Genomic DNA, 20,442 nt, shown 5'->3' on the forward strand with positions numbered 1-20,442 from the left:
GACGGTGATGAAGGGCCTCCTACAGTAATGATGGGTGCTAACCTGGCATGTCTGCCCTTCATCAGTGGAATTTATCTCTATTATTGCCGTTTGCAAGTAATCGTATACTAAATTAAATGTTCATTTTGATCTTTAAATAGATGGGTATATCTGTATCTGCGCTTGCTGTTCTGTGAAAAGGAAATTACTTTGAGGGCCATTGCAGACGTCGGGCTTCGTTGCGAGTAGTGTGCTGCGGCAACATCTGCGACCTCGGGACTATCTTTGATGGCCTATAGAATCGAAGAAGGTTGCTACTGAGAACGACTGAAACTGACGACGCAGCCATGGCGATGCTAGCCCAGACTGGAGACAGCCTGGTCTCTTTATATGGGTACAGCACGCCTGCCGCAATTGGAACACAGATGATGTTGTAGACCAGTGCCCACACGAAGTTGAATTTAACTCTCCGAAATACCTTCTTCGACAGCTGGAGCAGGACGACGATGCCAGTGAGTGGGTTCTTTTTTGAGAGCAGGACAAAATCACAGGATATCATAGCAAGATCCGAGCCACTGGCAAGCGAAATACCTACATCCGCGGCTGCGATGGCTGGTGCATCGTTCATTCCGTCTCCAACCATGGCGATCGCGACGCCTTGGCCGCTCGTTTCCCGAATCCACTGGATCTTTTCGGCCTTTCCCTCGGGAAGTACATCTGCAATGACATGCTTGATGCCTACCTCTAATGCAACTGCATTTGCGGCCAAAGAATTGTCGCCTGATATCATCCAACACTCTATGCCACGTTCATGCAGGGCCTGAACCACTTCTTTTGCCTCAGGTCTCAACTCGTCACGCACTGCCAGGAATAAAGTGGGTATGAAACATTGCGTCGCAGCACCTTCAGGGAAATTCATTCCAATTATAATGATACTTCTACCTTCGATTTTCCAGCTATAAAGTAGGCTTTCTTGGTCCGGACTCAGCTGACATCCGTTTTCCGCCATGAACTTCTCATTGCCGACAATAACCTCCGAGGGCACCAGCTCATCTCTGAATCCGCTAGGTTGGGCGGGAGATGGTTCAATGACCCCAGTCATGCCTTTCCCGGGGATTTCTTTGATTTCCAGCACGTTGATGTCAGATAAATCTTCTCCGAGTGTCTTTAGTGCAAAACATTTCATGGAGTGAGAAAGAGGATGCTTAGATGCAAGGCCAAACTCGTGGAGCACTTTACCCAATATTTTATGGATGCGGGGATCAGGGTATATAGCATAATCGGTCACTTCTGGAGCGCATCCTTTAGTTAGCGTTCCAGTTTTATCGAAGCACACAGTCGTTACCTTCGAGCCCATTTGGAAGGCAGCACTGCCGCCCCTAGCCAGGATACCGTACTTTGCTGCAATGTTAGCGCCCACAAATAGTGCAGTGGGTGCAGCAAGGCCAATGCCACATGGACAGGCTATTACAAACACCGCAATGGCAAATTCTAAAGACCAGAAGGGCCATCCACCTACGCTACCATCCAACTTTTCCTGGGAGAGTACCCCAGCGAAGCCTAAAATCAACCAAATAGCCCAGGTTAGGATGGCTAGAAGAACAATAAACGGGACAAAATATCCCGTCAAAACGTCTGCAATGCGCTCAATGGGTGCTCCTCTCAATTGTCCATCACGGACAGCACTGATTACGTGATCTAGCAACGAGTTACCTGGCGCCGTAGACACTTTTGCAATCACGGCGCATTGGCCAACGTTAACGGTACCCGCAAATATTTGGTCACCAGGAAAGTGGGTAATTGGCCTTGACTCTCCAGTCAATGAACTCTCATCAAATTCTGTTTCTCCTTGTACTATCAGGGCGTCCACAGCCGGACTTGCGCCAGGTTTTATCAGGATATGATCACCCAGCTCAAGCATTTCCGCGCTGACACTTGTTTCTTTTTTAAAATCTCTAGCTCCGTCTGCCTGCATGAGAATACCTGTTCTCTGTTTTAAAGATGTCAAGCTCTCCAGAGTTTTAACCATTTTGGATTTGGAGAGTGACTCTAGAAGTCTTCCGATCAAAAGGAACAGGGTGAGGAAAACAACCGAGTCGAAATATGTATCCGGAGATCCCTTATGGTGATTAGCGTCTTTTTTAAGTGCAGAAAGAATCAAAAGCAGGATGCTGGCAAAGTATGCAACGCTTGTGCCCAAGGACACCAGCAGGTTCATACTTCCAAATTTGAATAATCTAGCCGTCCAACTTTTTTGGTATGCCCAGAGGAAATGAAGTTCTCTACAGGCCTTGGCATGAAATTGTTCTGCTACAGAGAAGTATACTGGGGTACTAAGGATAAGAAGTATCCAAATGACGCGAGGAACGTTCTTTACCCACAAAGGCTTCTCTAACCATTTTCTGAAACGATGTTCTCCTGGAAGCAGCGACATACCGATAATTCCAAATACAAATGTAGGAATTGCCACGATAGCCGCGAAAATGAGACACCTCATTATGCTTTTCTGTTCTCTCTCATTTAAATCCTTCAATTTACTATCCAGCAACGATCCTTCCACTACCTTTACGCTGATCTGGTAACTTGAATTAGCTGGTAATATAGAAGTCCTAACATGTTCGACTAAAGCGCGAATTGTGGTCCCATTACTTTGATTTGGAACATAGGAGAACGTCAAATGAGGACTCTTTAACGTTGGTACTTGGGTCACCTCTATGTTTGCTTTATTATAGTTTTCTAATGAAGCAACGACACGTTGTGGACAGCTTTGACAGTACATACCGTCAATCTCAATAGTTACCACCCTGCGCTCCGTCTGCACAGAGCTGTGAATGGTTGACTGTGGGACACCAACAAGTTCAAACTCAAAGCCACACTCTTCTACGACATCTCTTAGGCAGTTAATTGCCCTTTCATTATTCACATCGGAAATGAAAATTGCCGTCTTAGTCACAGCATTTACAGCCACATCCGCTATAAAATCCAATTTACTGGCTGCGGCAGTTATACTATTACAACAAGATGCACATGTAATTCCTCCTATTATAGCGGTGATCTTGTACTTGAGCTCGTTGACAACCGGCTTCATATCTACCAGCTGTGCCTGGAAATTATTATCCCTCAGGGCATCGGCTACACTTTGAGCGTAGAGCTTGTTAGATAGTAACACTGATAATTTGCCGGGAGTGAGCTCCATTCCATTTTCGTCCACGGCAGAGGTCTTTAACACATTTCGTATTACATCCTCTGAAGAACCTCTATTGTTACTGTCGATAGCTTGATCTGATATCAAAAAGGTAGCTCGATATATTTTCGGTTTCATCACTTGAATGCTAGATTCGCCAGAGGATGATGAATATTTTTCTGCCTCTAGACAGCTGCTGCAGTACTCTAGGTGGGCTTGTTTTGACTTTGAACTGACTTTCCTGTTTGCATCAGCTATGTTAATTATCTCACCTTCGTTCCTCACACCTTCATTCGGTAAATTGTACGTCACGTTGATATGACAGACATCAAATCCAGCTCTATTTAATTCTCTTTTTAACATTGAAAAGTAGGCAGCTTCGAACTTAGATTTAATATTGCGGTCACTCCCAGCGTTTATAGGGATCCGTAAGGTAACCAAGCCAAGGCCGGCATTAATCGACCACTGAGTGACAGTTATTTTTTTAGGCGGTTTGAAGAATAGCAGCGACGTTATAATTCTTTTCCCATACCATCTATCGCCAGATTCGCTAAAATTCTTGGGCGCCTCCTCGGTTCCGCCCAAGTAGAAGAATTTTGATAAGATACTAGTCAAATGAAATTCACATTGTTTGCAATGAATATTACCAATTATGATATTTAATACGAGCTCCGACATGTTTTCAATGACTCTCACAGCGTGATGTTTTTTAGTTTTACTCATGTTTGATTTCTCAGATCTTATATATGTTTTGAGGGATTAAGGCTGACACCGCTGACATAATCTCAAAGGTACCAGGTGCCAACCAACGGAGCGTTATAAGATAATATTGAATATAAGTCGGCAGATTTCACAAAAAAACTATATAAGCTATATGCGCTATACATTATAAATGATACAATTCATGACATTAAACAGCATATAGGAACTACGCTACTCAAACCGTATAGCAAATCCATACACGCAGGTTGTGGAGTGAGGATTCAGACCAGTTGAACATTCTCCGCGTCTCTCTTCAACTCGCCAATGAATTCTAAGAACTTGCCCATGTTAACATCAAGCCCGTGGAGATAAACGTAGCTACTGGACAAGTAGCTGGACAACAAGGCCTTCAAATATGGGACAGGAACGTTATTCAATACATTTGTTGGACCTGCAACGTCAATCAACAACTTCGGGATGATCTTATTCAACAACAAATAGTTTCTTAGTTTTAAGTCGTTCAACCATAGTTCATTAGAGTTAATCAAGTCGTCGTTCAATTTGTTGATAGTTTGTGAGAGAACATTCGAAAGCTCAGAAATTGGCTCTCCGGTAGCCTTATTTAATACCCATAGACTATCGAATTCGGCAATTGCATTGCGCTGGATCTTTTCCTGAATCTCACGAACATACTCCTCATATAGAGGAGTCCTCTTACCGTCAACTTCAACAAACTTACCCAAAAAGTCGTCGTCACTCAATACCAATGATGCCAAGACTTCCATGGAAGATGAAGTCACACCACCTTTGTTGGTGGAAGCATCCTTGAATAGAATGCATCCATGCTGCTCTAGTGCCACCTTTGCAGGCTGCGAGATGAATAAGTTTGCTCCTTCGACGATATATGGAATTCTGCACTTGCTGGTCTTAGGATCGATGTAGTAGTTCAAGTTGTTAATATCAATGGAAGATGGTCTACCGCCGCAGGGAACAAATAGGTCAACACGGTCGACGAACTTGAAGATATCGAAGTGGAACCTGTTCCGGAATGTTGTACCATTAGAGACAATTGTCCCATTTGGTAACATAATATCAACATCGTCCACCGACACAAAGAACCCGCAGTTGCTGAACTTCGACTTGTCAAAGTTTGACACCATCTTCCGTTCACGTGCAAGCTTCCTCAATTCATCCTTGTCCAAACCGCTGGAGTCACAGATAACACCGGAACCATCGACGATGGCAATGTATTGCTCGTTCGCGGTAGACAACAAAATCTCATTGGAACCTAAGTCTCCATCTGGTCCGCCTGTTTGGAATTTGTTCATCTTCGTGTTCTTCAAATCAAGTGTCTCGTATAGCTTGTTGACATACGAGCGAACACTTAGCGAGGTCATACCGTATTCATCGTGCGGAATACCACCTAAATCAGCAGTCTTTCCGGTTAAGAAAGATTTCCACCATGGGCAACCACGCTTCCTGGCGTGGTTAGTTGCCCAGTTTACAAAACCAGCAGTTCCTTCATCTGGCCCAAAAAAGAGAATCTCCTCACGGTCGAGTAGATCAACATACTTCTCCTTCTTGGGATCCTGAATCAAGATGTCGATGATCGCGTCAACGTATTGTGAGAACGCAACAAAGGTATCTGTTGGAGTGGTCAACCCCGGGTTCATTAGCACCACACCCTTAGAACCACCCTCCGGAATATCCTTATTCTTCCTCTGCTGAGTAGAGGCTAGACCGTAGTTTTCGTCAATGACCATTTTAGAGTTCATGTCATACTGGTCCTGAGACCTCGAGCACACTATTCTGATACCACCGCGAGAAATATCGCGGAATCTGATATGGAAGCCCTTGAAGGTGCTGCCTACAACAAAAAAAACACCGAACGGAGTATCTGGATACTCTGCGACAGGCATTATCAACGTCGGGTCCAATCTAAAGGAAATGGCGACTTTTCTCGTAATGAAGAAGTTAGTCTTCAAGACTGCCTCATTGAACAACTTCAAAGTGCGGAGAATTAACAAGTCAGGAGAGTCATTCGCGATTACCTTTGTTAGATACAGTTCAAACTCTGTGTCGTCCTTGAATGGTTCTAGCTTCGACATCCGCTGGTAGGACAAAGTCTTTTCGAAGCGAGACGTCTTAGCCGACGTGTAGTGCACCTGCGCGAAATTCTTGTAGAGCTTCGAGACTATCTCCTTGTACTTGTGTAAGACATCAATGATCATTTGCTGCGTGAACGTCTCATTTCTTAGTTTCTTCTTCAAATTGTTCAAAACCTCCAACATTGTAGTGTCGCTAGGCCTGACGTTTAGCTGCTTCACCAAAGTGTGGTAATCCTGACCCAAACGATTAATGAAATGGTTGACAAATATGGATCCGGAGTGCGCGTAGATGGCCTCCTGCGGGGAGAACTGGCGCAGCCTGTATAGATCAAAGAAGTTATTAGGGATGGCATACAACAACGAGGCTTCCCTCTCTACCTGTAGGATGGAAAGCGACAAGTTCTGCACAATCTCTTCCTGCTGCTCCGAATGGTTCAAGTAGATAGAGTATATTACCACGTCATTGGCGAATGTCTCCGCGAATATCTTAGAGGGCTTCAAGTGGTAGTAGTGAAGCAAAGAGGTTAGCGCAGAGTAGTAGCGCTTCGTCGTGTTTTTGCGGAAGGCAACAATCAAACGCACCTCATCCCGGTTAGCCACAGAATTGAACGTCTTGATAACCGGGCCCTCGCGCTCGGCAACCAAGTGCATTAACTGACCGTACAACTTCTTGTTTTCCGTCGATGTGACCTCGGACATGATCACGTCCGAAATCAAATCTATCTCGCCGCGCACTAGCGCTTCTGCGTCCACCGTGCGCGCGTCGCTCGGGTACTTGGTCTCGTACAAGAACACGAGCTTCAAGTTGTTCTCCCCATAGTACGACACCAACCGGTAGGCCTTCGTGCCGTCCATGTACTTGGCGTCGATCTGGTTGTCCAGGTCGTGTCCCGTCTCGATGAACACAGCATGGTTGTCCGTCACCACCTTCTTGCGGATCGAAAACACGCCCGGCGCCATCGTCTCGTCACCCTCGCCAATCCGCGTCCGCGCAAAGGACTCAATCTTGGCCGCGTACAACGTGTGAATGATGTTCGCAATGCTGTTTGGCGACTCTTTGCTGAAGAAAAGGTCGTCAATCCCCAGCGATTCGTAGAACCAGTCCACCTCCTGCTCCATGAGCGTCTCCGGCATGAAGCCCTGCTGGTCCAAGATATCGATCACCTCCTCCTTCTGCACATCCTTGCCCGAGAACGACACCGAGTGGTAGTCGGAGAACGAAGATATCGAGAGCGACGCGATATCCGGGAACTTCAAGTTGGTCTGTTGAGGCATCGTATGGTTATGCTCAGTTGCACTTAATGACGCTGCCCTTCTGCGTTGCTGCTCCTTCCACAGTCCTGCTTTTGTGGGAGTGGTGCTTCCTGCAAAAGATACCTTCTGCTGCCGTGGCCCACAAACCCTCTCGACGTCCGCCGTTTTATATGCGTAGCATTCAGGCCCTGCCGTTCCGCCGTCACTGACCGGTCATCTCCATGCGCGAGCGTTATGGAGCACGGGACAGACTTCGAACTTCTGTGGAGTCATCGCGTAATGTCTCCACGGCTTCTTTTGCCGCACGCCGTGATGCTCTTGACCAGCACGTGCGTTCTGCTCTAGGCTTCCGTAGTGTTGGGTCCTTCTGCCCCGCCGAATGGGGGCCCGCGTGTCCCGACGTAACCGGCGCCGCGGCTTTGCCGCGCATCCTTGGGCTCCGGAGCAGAGGAGCGAGGGGCTGTTCCCCCGTCATCCGCCGGGGGCCGTGCGGCACTGGCGGGGGCGCCATCCCGGACGTCCAACTACTTAGCCTCGAGGTCGGAATTACATAAGCACAGCGCGAGGCTCCAGAGATGCCCCGCATAGGCCAGCTGGGAGATGCCGTGTGTCCGCAGAGGCCGAGCAAGGCAGGCCGGGCGAGAGCGCAGGGTCAGAGACGCTCACGTGGGCCAGCAATTCACGTGGCGCTCGAGACGGAGGTCGAGGAGGGGAAGAGCAGCGGCCAACAGGTGCAAGAAGCCGTGAGCAGGGCGTGGGGCAGAGCGAGGATGTATACAAACTTGCCTAAGGCGTGTCTGACAGGGATCGTGCTGACGATCTCGACGCATTCGGGCCCTCAGGTGGTGTACCACTACCCTCCGGTGAAGCAGCCGGTGGAGGCGAGGCGGGGCCGGAAGGTGGACAGCCGCAATGAGCGGGTGCGGAGCTGGCAGGCGGGGCGGATGCCGTCTGCAGCGTCCGGGGCGGTGGATGCTGTGGGCGAGGGCGTGGACGGGCTGGAGGAGGAGTCGAGCGAGAGCGAATTGGACCGGAGCTCGGGGCTGAGCGAGAGCGAGGTGTCGACGGACTGGGCGGACTACTCGATGTCGTCGTCTGATTCAGAGAGCGAGATGCGGGAGGATGGCGGTGGGGAGAGCAGCGCGGTGGGCGGGTCGAGCGCGGCGGAGGGCGGGGAGGAGAGCCTGGCGGAGGGCGCGGACTCGAGCATCGCGTGGCCGGGCCCGAGCGAGTCGTACAACCAGCTGCTGGAGTCGCAGAGCATGGTGGGCAGCAGCGCAAACGTGGCGGCGGCGTCGACGAAGCCGAAGAGCATCAAGTCGCGGCACTCTCAGATAAGCGCCAACAAGCTATTCCAGTACCTCACCAACACGAGCGACGCAGACAGCAGGCGTCAGTCGGTGTTTTCGAAGCTGACCGGGAACGAGGACAGCGAGACGATCCGCTTGACTGACTCGGTGAACCTGCTGGACTTGGAGTCGCTGCTGGAGGACCTAGAGCCCGGGCTGGCGGACGTCGACATCAGCGAATTGCTGGACGTGGAGGTGTTCCAGCCCGGGCGCTTCCAAGACGTCAGCAAGATCTTCAACTTTGACGCTGAGTTTGTCGCGGAGCTGTGCTCTCCCCCGAAGGAGATGTGTAACACGCGGTTTGAGCTGACGGTGGATGACCTGTGCTTCCTGGGGCTGCCCATCCATGTGGATGAGTCCGGCCGCTGGCGCAAACAGAAGGTGAAGCGCCAGCAGACGAACACTCGGTCCAAGCGCTCCAGCAGTGGCGGGAAGCCGGATGCCGGGTCGCGAACCAGCGTGGGGTTACCCCATGGCACGCAGGAACGCCAGCCGAGCACGGACCAGAGCGGCAGCGGGGCGCCGTATCTCGCACAGAGTAGCAGTGAAAGTGGGCAATTGAGAGACCCAGAACAGTCCGATGACGTGGAAGATCTCCAGAAAGCTGTGCACATGTTCCATGTGTGCTTTATAATGAACCCGCAGCTGGTCGAGTACAATGAACGCATAGACGATATGTACCACTACATCGTGACCCGCCTCTCCCTGATTTTACGTTATATTCAAGATAAAAAGGGCTACGTCGTCAGAGAGTGCGCTAAGATCCTCAAGACGAGGGACCGTATCTTGAAGAAATCCCTAAAGCTGAAGAAATCCCATGGACAGGCGCTACAGGGTCGCTATCTGTACGAATGCATACTGAAGTCATCTTCGCTGGCAAGGGCTCTTACGAAATGCTTTAACTCGATTATTAACAACGAGATCGTGACATTGGATATTGACAACCACAAGGTGATCTCTCTACAGATTCCAATTAAGAATGAGTTTAGTAGCCTGCCCGATCTGAAGATCAATCCTGTTCTAAGAGGCTCCTACTTGACTTCACTTCTAAACGACAGTTTTCTGAAACAACCAGTGGATTTTGCTGCTGGCAGCATGATGCCTGGTGGCGACGTCATGCACGATGATAATGATGTTTTGGATTATGCCCTTCTATTGCTCGATGACACACCGAAAATCATTAAAGATCTGGAATTCTCCTCCTTTGGCAGCGACCTGGCAAACGTGATAATGATAAATTTGGTGAAGAACCTAAAGCCGACTGTGTCGCTGCGCTCATACCTTCCACTGGTGTCTAATCTTCTGGAGGCAAATCTCTCCTTGTCTGCACGGGCTGCAGGCTCGAGACACGCGGCTTCCAATGCAGCCGACTCACATAGTACACCGTTACAGCATAGTATGATTAGGTCGATTGTTTTGCACTTGGTGTATTGGCGATATGCCAGGATTATTCTGCCTTTATCGTCCAAGAATACGTATATCGTGTCACCACTAGCTCCAATACGAGGCACAGCCGCTGATGATTTTGAAAATACCGATATGGTGAAGCAGGGATGCAAGGCTCTGATATATCAACATCAAGACCTGTTCCATGAAAAGTTCCCCACGCTGCCCACGCTGCCTTCATTTCTCAGCTCGATATCCACGTGTAAGCCTCGTTCCTTTGGGCACTTAATTCCTTCCAAAGATCACAACTTACTGTACCTGAGTGTATTGGCATGGCTTATTAGATATGGCTACCTGACTCAGCTACTAACTTTTGTTTGGCTTCGTGTTGATAGGCGCATAAAGATTGCTGTCGATGAGGATCTTGAACGCGAGGGCGTCCGCACCTGGAATAGTATCGTAAAAAAAGAACACCGCCAGAACCCGCATGATAATGTTGCGGCTCCAACCAGAGAACCCGCTTCGTCTGCAATTGATGAAACAGCAAGTTCCTCCGAGCACGGTGACGCGAACATATCCGACGGCCAGGAGTCGCTGGACGATTACCTATTCAAGGAAAGCGATTACACTATCATCTTGGAACCCAAAACAGCAACTGCCTTAGAGAAGCGCTGGCTCTTTAAGTGTATTGAAAACCAGCCGACAGAAATGCAATTGCTATTTCGGAAAGTTATCAAGTACTTCAATGGAAAGACACCCCTGGAGCTGGTGGAGATAAAGGAAAATATTCCAAAGCAGGAGCTGAAGAAGCTGATAGCTTGTCTGGACAAGTACGTCGTTGAGTTAAAACATTGGTAAAGATATACTGTAGCCTATTGCTATGTAAGCTAGCTAGCCTGTTACCAACGTGAAACGAGCCAACAAAAGGGTACTAGTAATATGATATAATACTATATAAACTAAGAATGATAAGAGTGGTTATGAGGCCGTAGTCCTACTTCCTAACTACCTCAAAATGAAAAAAAGGTAAATATTGAAAATGAAATGAATGACAATTGATGCAAAGAACGTAACTGAAATTTGCTACCCCTTGCGAGCGCTCAGTAATCTAGGGACTGCGGCAGCTCGTTACCATTACCACTTGAGGCATCCTGTCCCATCTCCATAGGCATGTAGTTCTGGTCCAGCATCGGCGGCATCAATCCTGGCACCGGATTCATGGGCATGTTGCCGTTCATGGAGCCGTTTGGTGGAGGAGGGATTGGGTAGTAAAAATAAAATGGTTGGTTGGGGTTCGAGCCTGGAGGAGGAGGAGGAATAGAGTAGTCCATTGGATAATAGTAGGGTGGCTGGTAATAGTAAGGGTCAAATCCGTGTAGATGCATGTTGGAACCGCTTCCATTGTTGTTGTGGCCATTGTAGAAGCGCTTTTTACCAGAATTCTTTCTTCTGACGGAGTTGTTACCCTTCGTTGTAACCGTGGCACCACCTGCAGACGATCCGTTGTAGTTCGTAGTTGCGTAGGTCGAGGCGCCGTCGTCATTGCCCGCGGATCCGGAGAGCTCTGACGATGTCTCCAAATTGAATCCAAATTCAGAACCTTCCCCACCGTCGTTAGCGCGGGAACCAGCTCCGCAAGCAACAAAACTCTTGTGTCTCTTATCCTTCAAGAAGTTGCTGTTGGACTTTGGTGGAGGGAAGTACTGGTATGGAGAGTAGGGCAAAGTCTGGAAGGAGCCCGTACTAGCCCTGCGTCCAATATTAATTGGTGGCGGCGCCAAACTTAGACGAGGACCGTGGACATGGTGCATATTGTGGCGGCGGTAGTTATTTCTACGTTGTCCGCGGAATCTTCTCGATCTATGGCCTCCCACCTCTCTGTACTGCACATGCATTGTTCTGTTCAAGAAGCTTGCATGGTTCTCTCTCTCCAGAGCAGTTGCAGTTGCCTCCTCAGTCTCATACTTGATGAAGGCAAACACTTTGGTATTGTTGTCCTTGAATATCAAATTCACATCTTCAACCTTGCCGTGTTTCGAGAAGCGTTGCGTCAGCTTTTCCTTGGTGACGCTGGGATCGAGCTGGCTAACGAAGATGGACTTCTTATCAATCAAGATATCGCGCGAGTCATCCTCGTCTTCGTCATCCTCGTCCTCGTCCTCGTCCTCATACTCCTCCTCGTCTTCCTCGGACTCACTGTTTCCAGACTTGGTTCCACGAACCTTGGTCTTACGCAACAAATTCAACCGCTTGGGGACCTCAATGTTCTGAGCCCACTCAACGGTCCAGTCGTATCCGGGCTTCAAGTTAATGAAGGCGCGAATAGCGTCATCTCTGTAAGCAAACTGGACAAACCACGCAGAAGATCTATCAATTGGGTAGTAGTTTTTCTTAAACGCGTATTCCCTGCTGGCGACCAGTTGCTCCAACTCACCGAAAGATGAGCATAACTGAATGATTTCATCGGAAGTGACCTCCGGGGCCTTCCTGTTCCTTGTGGAAATAAACAAAGTGCGGTTGACTTTCGCCTTTTCGCACCGAATCGTCCTTCCATTAAGCAAAGTTCCCTGGGCCTGCTTCAACGCGCGCTTGGCGTCGTTGTCGTTGGTGTACTGAACGAACGCATACGGTCTGTTGGAGGGGTCGCGGAGCACCTTCACCATGGAGAGCTCTCCATATTTCTTGAAGGCCTCCGTCACAGACACGCATAGGTCGTCGTCGGTAAGCGAGGCAGCCAAAGACGCAACAAACACACACGAAGACGGTCTCCCGCGCCATGTCTTGGGATCGGAGCCCTGGTCAGAGCCGCCCGCGCCCGGACCGCCGCCGACGGCGCCGGAGCCGCTTGCATCGGCGCCGACACCCCCGGGCGCCGTACCGGCCGTTACGCCCGCGGCGCCGCTGCCAGCCTCACGGGCAGGGTTCGATCCGGGCAGAGCGCCAGGCGCGCCCGCCACCGAGGAGCTGGCTGCAGTCGCGACCGACGCGGAGGTGCCGCTGTCGACCGGATCTTGCGCCTCCTCGTAGATGTCATCTAGCAATTGTTCGTCGTCGTCGTCGTCATCGTCCTCCTCCTCTTCTTCGCTCTCGAGCTCGTTGTTCGCAGGCTCCGCGAGCGCGTGCGCCATCTCCTTGGGTTTGATCGGCGCCAGATCCGCGGCAAGCAGCCCCGAGACCTGCTCGGAGGAGGTCGACAGCGAGAGTCTGGAGTCGGACGCCAAAATCGAATAGTTAGTCATGTTCAACGTACAGGCAAGGGTTGCGTCAGCTGCGGGTATCTCTGGCGGCTATTCGGATGTATTTTTTTGGGGTTTTGCAGTCCTGGCTTCGGCCTGGAAACGATTTGTAGTACGGGACGCGGTGCAAGCTCGGTCTGGACAGAGGCAGACGTCCTAATATAGCCCGCAAATATGTATGGCAACGGCAGTAGACCGGGCAGTGGTTACCCTGCTTCAAACGATGATTAGCTTTGCGTAGCAGTCGCGGGGCCGGTGTGTGTCGGCGTGCGATCTCGATATCCGGTTTATCCAGCGGGCGGCAGCGTGTCCGAAGTCTTCCCGGGCGTTCTGTGTGTGTGGCGAAAACCAGAGGAGTCTATACAGCCCGATCCGAATTGATTTACGCAGAAGACCAAATTACGTCCCTTATATATGTTTTTATTCCGTATTGTCCTGCTTTTCTTTTCCCCGGTCCTCTTCGATCTCCTCCCTGTTTGGGCGGAAAAGGGGAATGGCAGGAGCGAACGGATTGAAACCGCCGCGGAGAATGATCTGGCTTGTTATTATCGGATCGGGCCACCGCCGTGGCACATTTTGTCCTGGCGCTTTGTGCACGGGCGCACAGCCGCTGCTGGCGCCCGCGCGCGCGTGTGTGGGCTGGTAGCGGACAGAAGAGGATATAGGCGGCGGAACCGTCCTTGCGCGCAGGCCGGGCCACCCGCGTGTTCCTCGTATGGTTCTGTTGTCACTGCCAATTGTGTGCGAAACAAGGGATAGGGTGTCCCGGTATAGCCAGGCTGCACGCTGCACCACCGCCTGGCGGGCCAATTTATTTTCGAAATGGAACACAAAGACAGTATTGTTTTCGGGCCATATTTCAGAGTTGTTTTTAAGTTGTTTCCGATATCTGAGTTTGCGTCCCAGACAATTGGGCATGACGGCCGTTTCTGCTTTGGGTGGTGGCGGGCGTGCGGCGGCGTCTGTGGGTATTGTCGCAGCCTCGGGGTGGCCGCGCGCAGCGACAGGAACGCATGGTTCGGCGGCCGCAGAGGGCACACAGGCCCGCGGGCACGCGCCCCTTTTTTGCCCGACCCAGCACTTTTTACCGATTTGCTGGTGCGATCGCGAGACGATCACAGATCGGATCGGGAGGATCGCGCGAGACAGTCATGGGGCGGATCGCAGGCTTGGCTACGATCGGCTGGGATTGTGCGATTGCTGCGGGGGTGGGCAGAGGGGAGCGCTGCATGCAGCCCCGTAGCACCCGGCTTCGGTTGTCCGTGCCATTTTGCTTTCCTGGCGGCAGTGGGCAAAAAAGGCGTGCCTGCGCGCGGCCGGCCGTGGCGCCGGCAAAAAGGAGCGGACAATAGAAAAACGATGATTTACTAAGGACCGCGATCGGCCGATCGACTCCGCGGGCTGGGTGGGGCGCGTTCGGTCTGCGGCGGCGCCCGCGGGCGGGTGGCGCGTGCCTTCCGGCGACAGGGGCGCGGCGCGGCCGCTGCGGGGCCGGTGCCTCCGCGCAGCCCGATAACCGCCGCCACCGTGCCGCACCTAGTCGCCCGGGCAACCGCCAGGACCTACCACCTATTTAACCGCTTCGGGTAATGCTGGCCCTGGCCAGCAACGGCGGCTGCCCTGCGGGGCGGCGGGGGGCGGCTGGGCCTGCTGTTTCGGGCAAAGAGCCAGCCGGGAGGTGACATAATGCGGCCGTATTATATATGTACCGTCGGCGAACAGGGCACACCTGCCGCCGTCACGTGCGCGCGGGCGTAGGCGCCGAGCTGTCTATTTTAGGCACTATGTATCTGATGATTCATCGCAGCAAGTCCGGCGGCTCAGTCGAGCGCGGCGGGCCCGTCTACGAGGTCGTCGTTATCTAGATCGTCCCAGTCGTCAATGTCCATGTCCTCGGCGTGCGAGCCTGCGGAGGGCGGGTGGTTTGCGAGCACCGCGAGGGCGTCCCTGTCCGCGGCGTAGGTGACCTTGACGGTCTCCTTGTCTTTTATCTCCCCCTTAAGGATGCGGAGGGCCAGCTTGTCCAGGATCTCGGTTTGTATGAGCCTGTTGAGCGGGCGCGCACCCATGTCCTCGCTGTAGCCGTGGCGGGCGAGGAAGTCGACCGCGTCGGGCGCGATGTCGAGCTTGTAGTGCTTGTCGTTGTCGCGGAAGCGGGCCTCGATCTCGGCGAGGCGGATGGCGACGATCTTGTGGATGGCCTTGCGCGAGAGCTTGTTGAAGACGACGATGCTGGAGATGCGGTTGAGGAACTCGGGACGGAAGTGCGCACGCACGGCGGCCATGACGACGTCCCTGGTGGCGGGCTCGATGCGGGCGCCGGGCTGGGAGGCGATGTAGGAGGCGCCGAGGTTGGACGTCATGATGACGAGGCAGTTGGAGCAGTCGATGGTCTTGCCCTGGCCGCTGGTGATGCGGCCGTCGTCGAGCATCTGGAGCAGGATGGTGAGCACGTCGGGGTGGGCCTTCTCGACCTCGTCGAAGAGCAGCACGGAGTAGGGCCTGCGCTGCAGCTGGTTGGTGAGCAGGCCGCCCTCGTCATAGCCGACGTAGCCGGCAGTGGTGCCGAGCAGCTTGGAGACGGAGTAGCGCTCGCTGAGCTCCGAGCAGTCGATGCGGATCATGGCGTCCTCGTCGTTGAACAGGAACGCGGCAAGCTTCTTAGCCAGCTCTGTCTTGCCGGAGCCGGAGAGGCCCAGGAACAGGAAGGAGGCCGGCTGCTTCGGGTTGGACAGCCCCGAGCGGGAGAGCCTGACGGCCCTGGACACGGCCTTCAGGGCCTCGACCTGGCCGACCACCTGCTCGGCGAGCACGCGCTCCATCTTGATGAGCTTTTCGTTTTCGGACTCGGTGAGCTTGTTGACCGGGATGCCGGTGAGCCGTGCGGCGGTTTCGGCGATGGCGTCGCTGCCGACGACGTTCTGGATCATGGTGTTCTGGCCGAGGCGCTGCTCTTCCTCGGCTACCTCCACCTCCAGCTCTCCAATCCGTTTGCGCAGGTCGGGGATGGCAAAGTAGCGGATATCTGCGGCGGTGCCGTAGTCGTGGCGACGCTCTGCGTCAAGGGCCTTGTTCTCAAGCTCTTCGAGCTTGGCCTTCGCCTTGGTGAGCTCCTCGTGGCTGCGTCTCTCTTCCTCGTAGCGCTGCCGCAGCGGCTCCAGTTCCTCCATGAGGGAAGCTTCCTTCTGTTTGGCCTGCATCAACCTCTCCTTTGTGGTAGGGTCGGAGTCCTTATCTCTGTCCAAGGCATTGATCTCCACCTGTATCAACTGCAATTCGCGCTCTTTGGAGTCAAGCTCTTCGGGCTTCGAGTCGCGTGCTACTGCCACACCGGCGCAGGCAATATCCACGAGGTCAATTGCAGAGTCCGGCAATCTTCTATAAGGCAAGTACCGCTTTGCTAGCTGTGCTGCAGAGACCAATGCGCTGTCCAAGATGCGCACACCATGGTGGATCTCGTACTTGCCCTGCAAGCCTCTCAAGATGGCAATGGTCTGCCTCACCGTCGGTTCAGCGACATCTATCTTCTGGAACCTTCTTTCAAATGCACCATCTTTCTCAACAATAGCTCTGTATTCGTTGTTCGTGGTAGCACCGATGACCTTTAGCTGCCCACGAGATAGCGCTGGCTTCATGATGTTGGCGGCGTCATCCTTGCCATTCCCCATTAGCATGTGTATCTCATCGATGAAGAGCACGATTAGGGTCTTTGACTCTTCGATCTCTTTTAGGACGCCCTTCAAACGCTCCTCGAAGTCGCCCTTGTACTTCGCACCAGCAGTCAACGCCGCGAGGTCTAGAGAGAACAGCTTGGAGCCCTGCAAGATCTTGGGTACGTCATTGTCGATAATACGCTGAGCAACGCCCTCAATAATGGCTGTTTTACCGATACCAGGCTCACCAATCAAGCAAGGGTTAGACTTTATTCTTCTAGCGAGAACACGAATTGTCGATCTGATCTCCTCTTCACGCCCAATGACCGGGTCTAGCTTGCCCTCGCGAGCCAACTCCGTCATATCAATCGCATACTTCGAGAGGTACTCCAGTGGTGTGCTCGTATCTGCGCCACGAGAATCAATCTTCTGGTTTCCCCGTAGCACCAGCGCCTGCTGCTTCACTGCCTCCGGTTCCACAGAGCATTCCTTGAATATCTGCGCTACCGTGGCATCTTCTAGCAGCGCGAAGAGTAAGTGGTCTTGAGCAATGAAAGAGTCTTTCTGCTGCTCCGAGAGCTTGGCTGCTTTTTCCAACAGCTGTACAAACGACTGGCTTGGCGCAATCGTACTGGGTGCCGGCGTTTGTGATGGCAGCCGCACCAGCTGACGGTTTATCGTACGCCGGAAGAGTTCATAGTCGTACCGGGCCTTCTCTATTAGGTTTTGCAGGTACCCCATGCTACCATCAGCAGGTGTCTCTACGAACGCTGCAAGCACGTGTAGAGGCACCAGCGTCGAATGCTGGTGGTCCTGTGCTAGTTTCTGTGCAATGGTGATGATATCGAGAGCTTTGTTCGTAAACTTCGTTTCGTCGTTCATCTTATTCTTAGTTCTTGAATCACTGTCTTTGGTCGTCTTAGCCGATGAAACAATACTACTGCAGCGATTGCACCTATATACGTCTACTCGCTCACCAGTCGAGTATAAGGGTCAACGTTCCCTTGCTCTCGCGTTGGATCTCGACTGTCCGCGATGAGCCGAGAAAGGGGGAACATTCTAGAAGAAAATCGATGTCAATATGCCGGTATCCCTCAAAATGCCTTTAAGACCCGTCAACGGCAAGGTTTGCTATAGTAATTGACAGATGTTCCTTGTGCTTCGAGAAACCGATTATATAAGCTTATATAATAAACTTACATAATATCGGCGTGTGCTACATAATCATTTTGGTCTCATTCTGCCATCGCGGAGGTATTTTATCAGTGTAAGTTTGGATTAACCGCAGGCATATACTACAGATACAAGTAATAAAAACAAGATAGTAGAGAGGCTAACCTCTGAGAGATAGAAGCATATGGTTCAATCGTCTATTTATTTATTTCAATTCTTCTATAGGATGACATTATTGTACAGAATAGCACCTTGTGTTGCATTATGCCAACAAGGACAAGATGAACATTAGGATACCACCAACAGTTAGGCCATTAGTGACATAGGCACCGGCGTTCACTGATTGACTGATAGCGATGGTCTTCTTCACAGAGGTAGTAGCGCTGCCGGTGACAGTGCCGTTACGGAAAGTGGAGGATGTTGTGGATGGCTTCGAGGACTCCTGTGGTGCAGAGGTTGGTTCAATCGATACCGTGGTCTCAGTAGCGTACGTGGTAGTGGCTGGAGCCTCCGACACGATTGCATCACGAGATGGGATGACTGGGGCAGGTCTTCCGTCTGGAACAGAGGTAGGAGCTGGTGCAGGAACACCTGGGCCACTTGGAACTTCTGGAGCGGGTGATGGGACACTTGGAGCCTCTGGAGCCTCTGGAGCCTCTGGAACCTCTGGAGCCTCTGGAGCCTCTGGAGCCTCTGGAGCCTCTGGAGCCTCTGGAGCTTCTGGAGCCTCTGGAACCTCTGGAGCCTCTGGAGCTGCTGGAGCCTCTGGAGCTGGGACACCTGGACCGGTTGGGCCTTCTGGAACTTCTGGGGCCTCTGGAGCTGGAGCCTCTGGAGCTGGGACACCTGGACCGGTTGGGCCTTCTGGAGCTTCTGGTGCCTCTGGAGCTTCTGGAGCTTCTGGAGCCTCTGGAGCCTCTGGAGCTGGGACACCTGGACCGGTTGGACCTTCTGGGGTTTCGCCTTCTGGAGTCTCAGGTTCCTTTGGAGCTGGAACACCAGGTCCTTCTGGCTGCTCCTCTGGTTCCTCTGGCTTGTCCTCTGGTTCCTCTGGCTTGTCTTCAGGCTTGTCTTCAGGCTGCTCCTCAGGCTGCTCCTCTGGCTTGTCTTCAGGCTTGTCTTCAGGCTTGTCTTCAGGCTGCTCCTCTGGCTTGTCTTCAGGCTTGTCTTCAGGCTTTTCCTTCTTGCCCTTCTTGCCCTTCTTGCCCTTCTTACCCTTCTTGTCCTTTGGAGCCTCCGGCTCTGGGGTCTCTTCTGGGCATGGAGTTTCCTCAGGCTCGTCAGGTACCTTCGTAGGCTGCTGGTCCTCTGGACATGGGGTTGGCTCCGAAGGAGTTACTGGCACGGGTCTAGGTGGTAGAGCGCATACTGGCTCTGAGCTCTTCATCTCGCTACATGGCACGATGTTCGCACACGCTAGCCTCTTGTCGCCGTTGTGTATTGTTAGGGAGCGACCTCCAATAAAACTTGGGGATGAGCTGTATAGCCCTAGATATGGGTCCAAATATTTCGCTTTGAACACATTGGACTCTATGTTCCCGTATTTGCCACTTAGGTCACCGACCTTACATAGAGATTTGTCCTTGACATCTGAGCAACTAGCAATGCCAGTGTATGGGTCGAGTTCGTCACCGTTTCCGTAACATGCACACTCATCTCCCGATTCAATTGGCTTTTCGTGAACGTGGTAGGAGAATCCTTCGTCCTCTGGATTTACCACAGTGGCCAAGTCGACGCTGACCTTGGTCATGCCTTCATATGCTGTGAATGTAACGTAACCTGCTACTTTGTCGCTCCCGGCTTGTGGGAACTCGGCTACGTAGCAGGCGTCTTTTGGATTGTCATCCACTTGAGGTGCTCCGGCACCGTTTGTGATGAATGCACTGGCTGGGTTAGCGGACAAGGCGGTAGATGCAGCAAAAGCGGTTAGAACGTTGGCGGTTTTCATTTCCTATAATGTTTCTTGTTTGTCTAAGAACTTCTCGTTGACTGATGAATAGCTTAGAATTGAGTGGGGAATACGAACCAGACGATTGAATAGATGAGGGATCGTTGCCCTTATATAGCTTTTAGTTGCTAGATCAAAATACCGCCCATCGAACCTGACACAAAAAGATACCACAGTGTATTGTATATCGACACATGTCAGATGTCAGATGTGTGACAATGTCAGTCGTGCGACAGACGCTGTCGTTTTCAATAAAAGCGGAGCAAAACGGGGTGACGGGCTAGGCGGCACTGACGCTTTGTAAGGCAACGTCTGACCAAACAGTCAAACGCTGATTTCGACATTTTAAGAAAAAAAAAGTTGCAAAAAATATTTAATATTTTGAGGTAAATAAAAATACCTCCAAGACACATTGGATAAGCGTTGTGATGAGCTGCCCGTGTTCCATCTTCACGCAGCTTAGAGAACTG

General features: G+C 51.8%; 7 protein-coding genes across 7 annotated transcripts; 2 read left to right on the forward strand and 5 right to left on the reverse strand.

Moving 5' to 3' along the window:
• Window positions 1-184: 184 nt before the first annotated feature.
• AGOS_AGL041C (heavy metal translocating P-type ATPase) lies at window positions 185-3,886 on the reverse strand (the record flags this gene model as incomplete). The annotated part of the gene is made up of 1 exon (NM_211687.1): window positions 185-3,886. The coding sequence occupies one exon, from the start codon at window positions 3,884-3,886 to the stop codon at window positions 185-187; it is 3,702 nt and encodes a 1,233-aa protein (NP_986625.1).
• A 260-nt stretch (window positions 3,887-4,146) lies between these two features.
• Window positions 4,147-7,248, reverse strand: GDH2 (glutamate dehydrogenase (NAD(+)); the record flags this gene model as incomplete). The annotated part of the gene is made up of 1 exon (NM_211688.1): window positions 4,147-7,248. The coding sequence occupies one exon, from the start codon at window positions 7,246-7,248 to the stop codon at window positions 4,147-4,149; it is 3,102 nt and encodes a 1,033-aa protein (NP_986626.1).
• Window positions 7,249-7,802: 554 nt separating this feature from the next.
• NPR3 (Npr3p) lies at window positions 7,803-10,820 on the forward strand (the record flags this gene model as incomplete). The annotated part of the gene is made up of 1 exon (NM_211689.2): window positions 7,803-10,820. The coding sequence occupies one exon, from the start codon at window positions 7,803-7,805 to the stop codon at window positions 10,818-10,820; it is 3,018 nt and encodes a 1,005-aa protein (NP_986627.2).
• Window positions 10,821-11,062: 242 nt separating this feature from the next.
• Window positions 11,063-13,201, reverse strand: RIM4 (Rim4p; the record flags this gene model as incomplete). Its single annotated transcript, NM_211690.1, has 1 exon — window positions 11,063-13,201. One exon carries the CDS (start codon window positions 13,199-13,201, stop codon window positions 11,063-11,065), a length of 2,139 nt encoding a protein of 712 aa, NP_986628.1.
• A 712-nt stretch (window positions 13,202-13,913) lies between these two features.
• On the forward strand, window positions 13,914-14,441 carry AGOS_AGL037W (AGL037Wp; the record flags this gene model as incomplete). The annotated part of the gene is made up of 1 exon (NM_211691.1): window positions 13,914-14,441. One exon carries the CDS (start codon window positions 13,914-13,916, stop codon window positions 14,439-14,441), a length of 528 nt encoding a protein of 175 aa, NP_986629.1.
• A 577-nt stretch (window positions 14,442-15,018) lies between these two features.
• Window positions 15,019-17,733, reverse strand: HSP104 (chaperone ATPase HSP104; the record flags this gene model as incomplete). Its single annotated transcript, NM_211692.1, has 1 exon — window positions 15,019-17,733. One exon carries the CDS (start codon window positions 17,731-17,733, stop codon window positions 15,019-15,021), a length of 2,715 nt encoding a protein of 904 aa, NP_986630.1.
• A 553-nt stretch (window positions 17,734-18,286) lies between these two features.
• On the reverse strand, window positions 18,287-19,972 carry AGOS_AGL034C (AGL034Cp; the record flags this gene model as incomplete). The annotated part of the gene is made up of 1 exon (NM_211694.2): window positions 18,287-19,972. One exon carries the CDS (start codon window positions 19,970-19,972, stop codon window positions 18,287-18,289), a length of 1,686 nt encoding a protein of 561 aa, NP_986632.2.
• Window positions 19,973-20,442: the final 470 nt, after the last annotated feature.

This window comes from Eremothecium gossypii, chromosome VII, assembly GCF_000091025.4.
Source record: "Eremothecium gossypii ATCC 10895 chromosome VII, complete sequence".
NCBI lineage: Eukaryota > Fungi > Ascomycota > Saccharomycetes > Saccharomycetales > Saccharomycetaceae > Eremothecium > Eremothecium gossypii.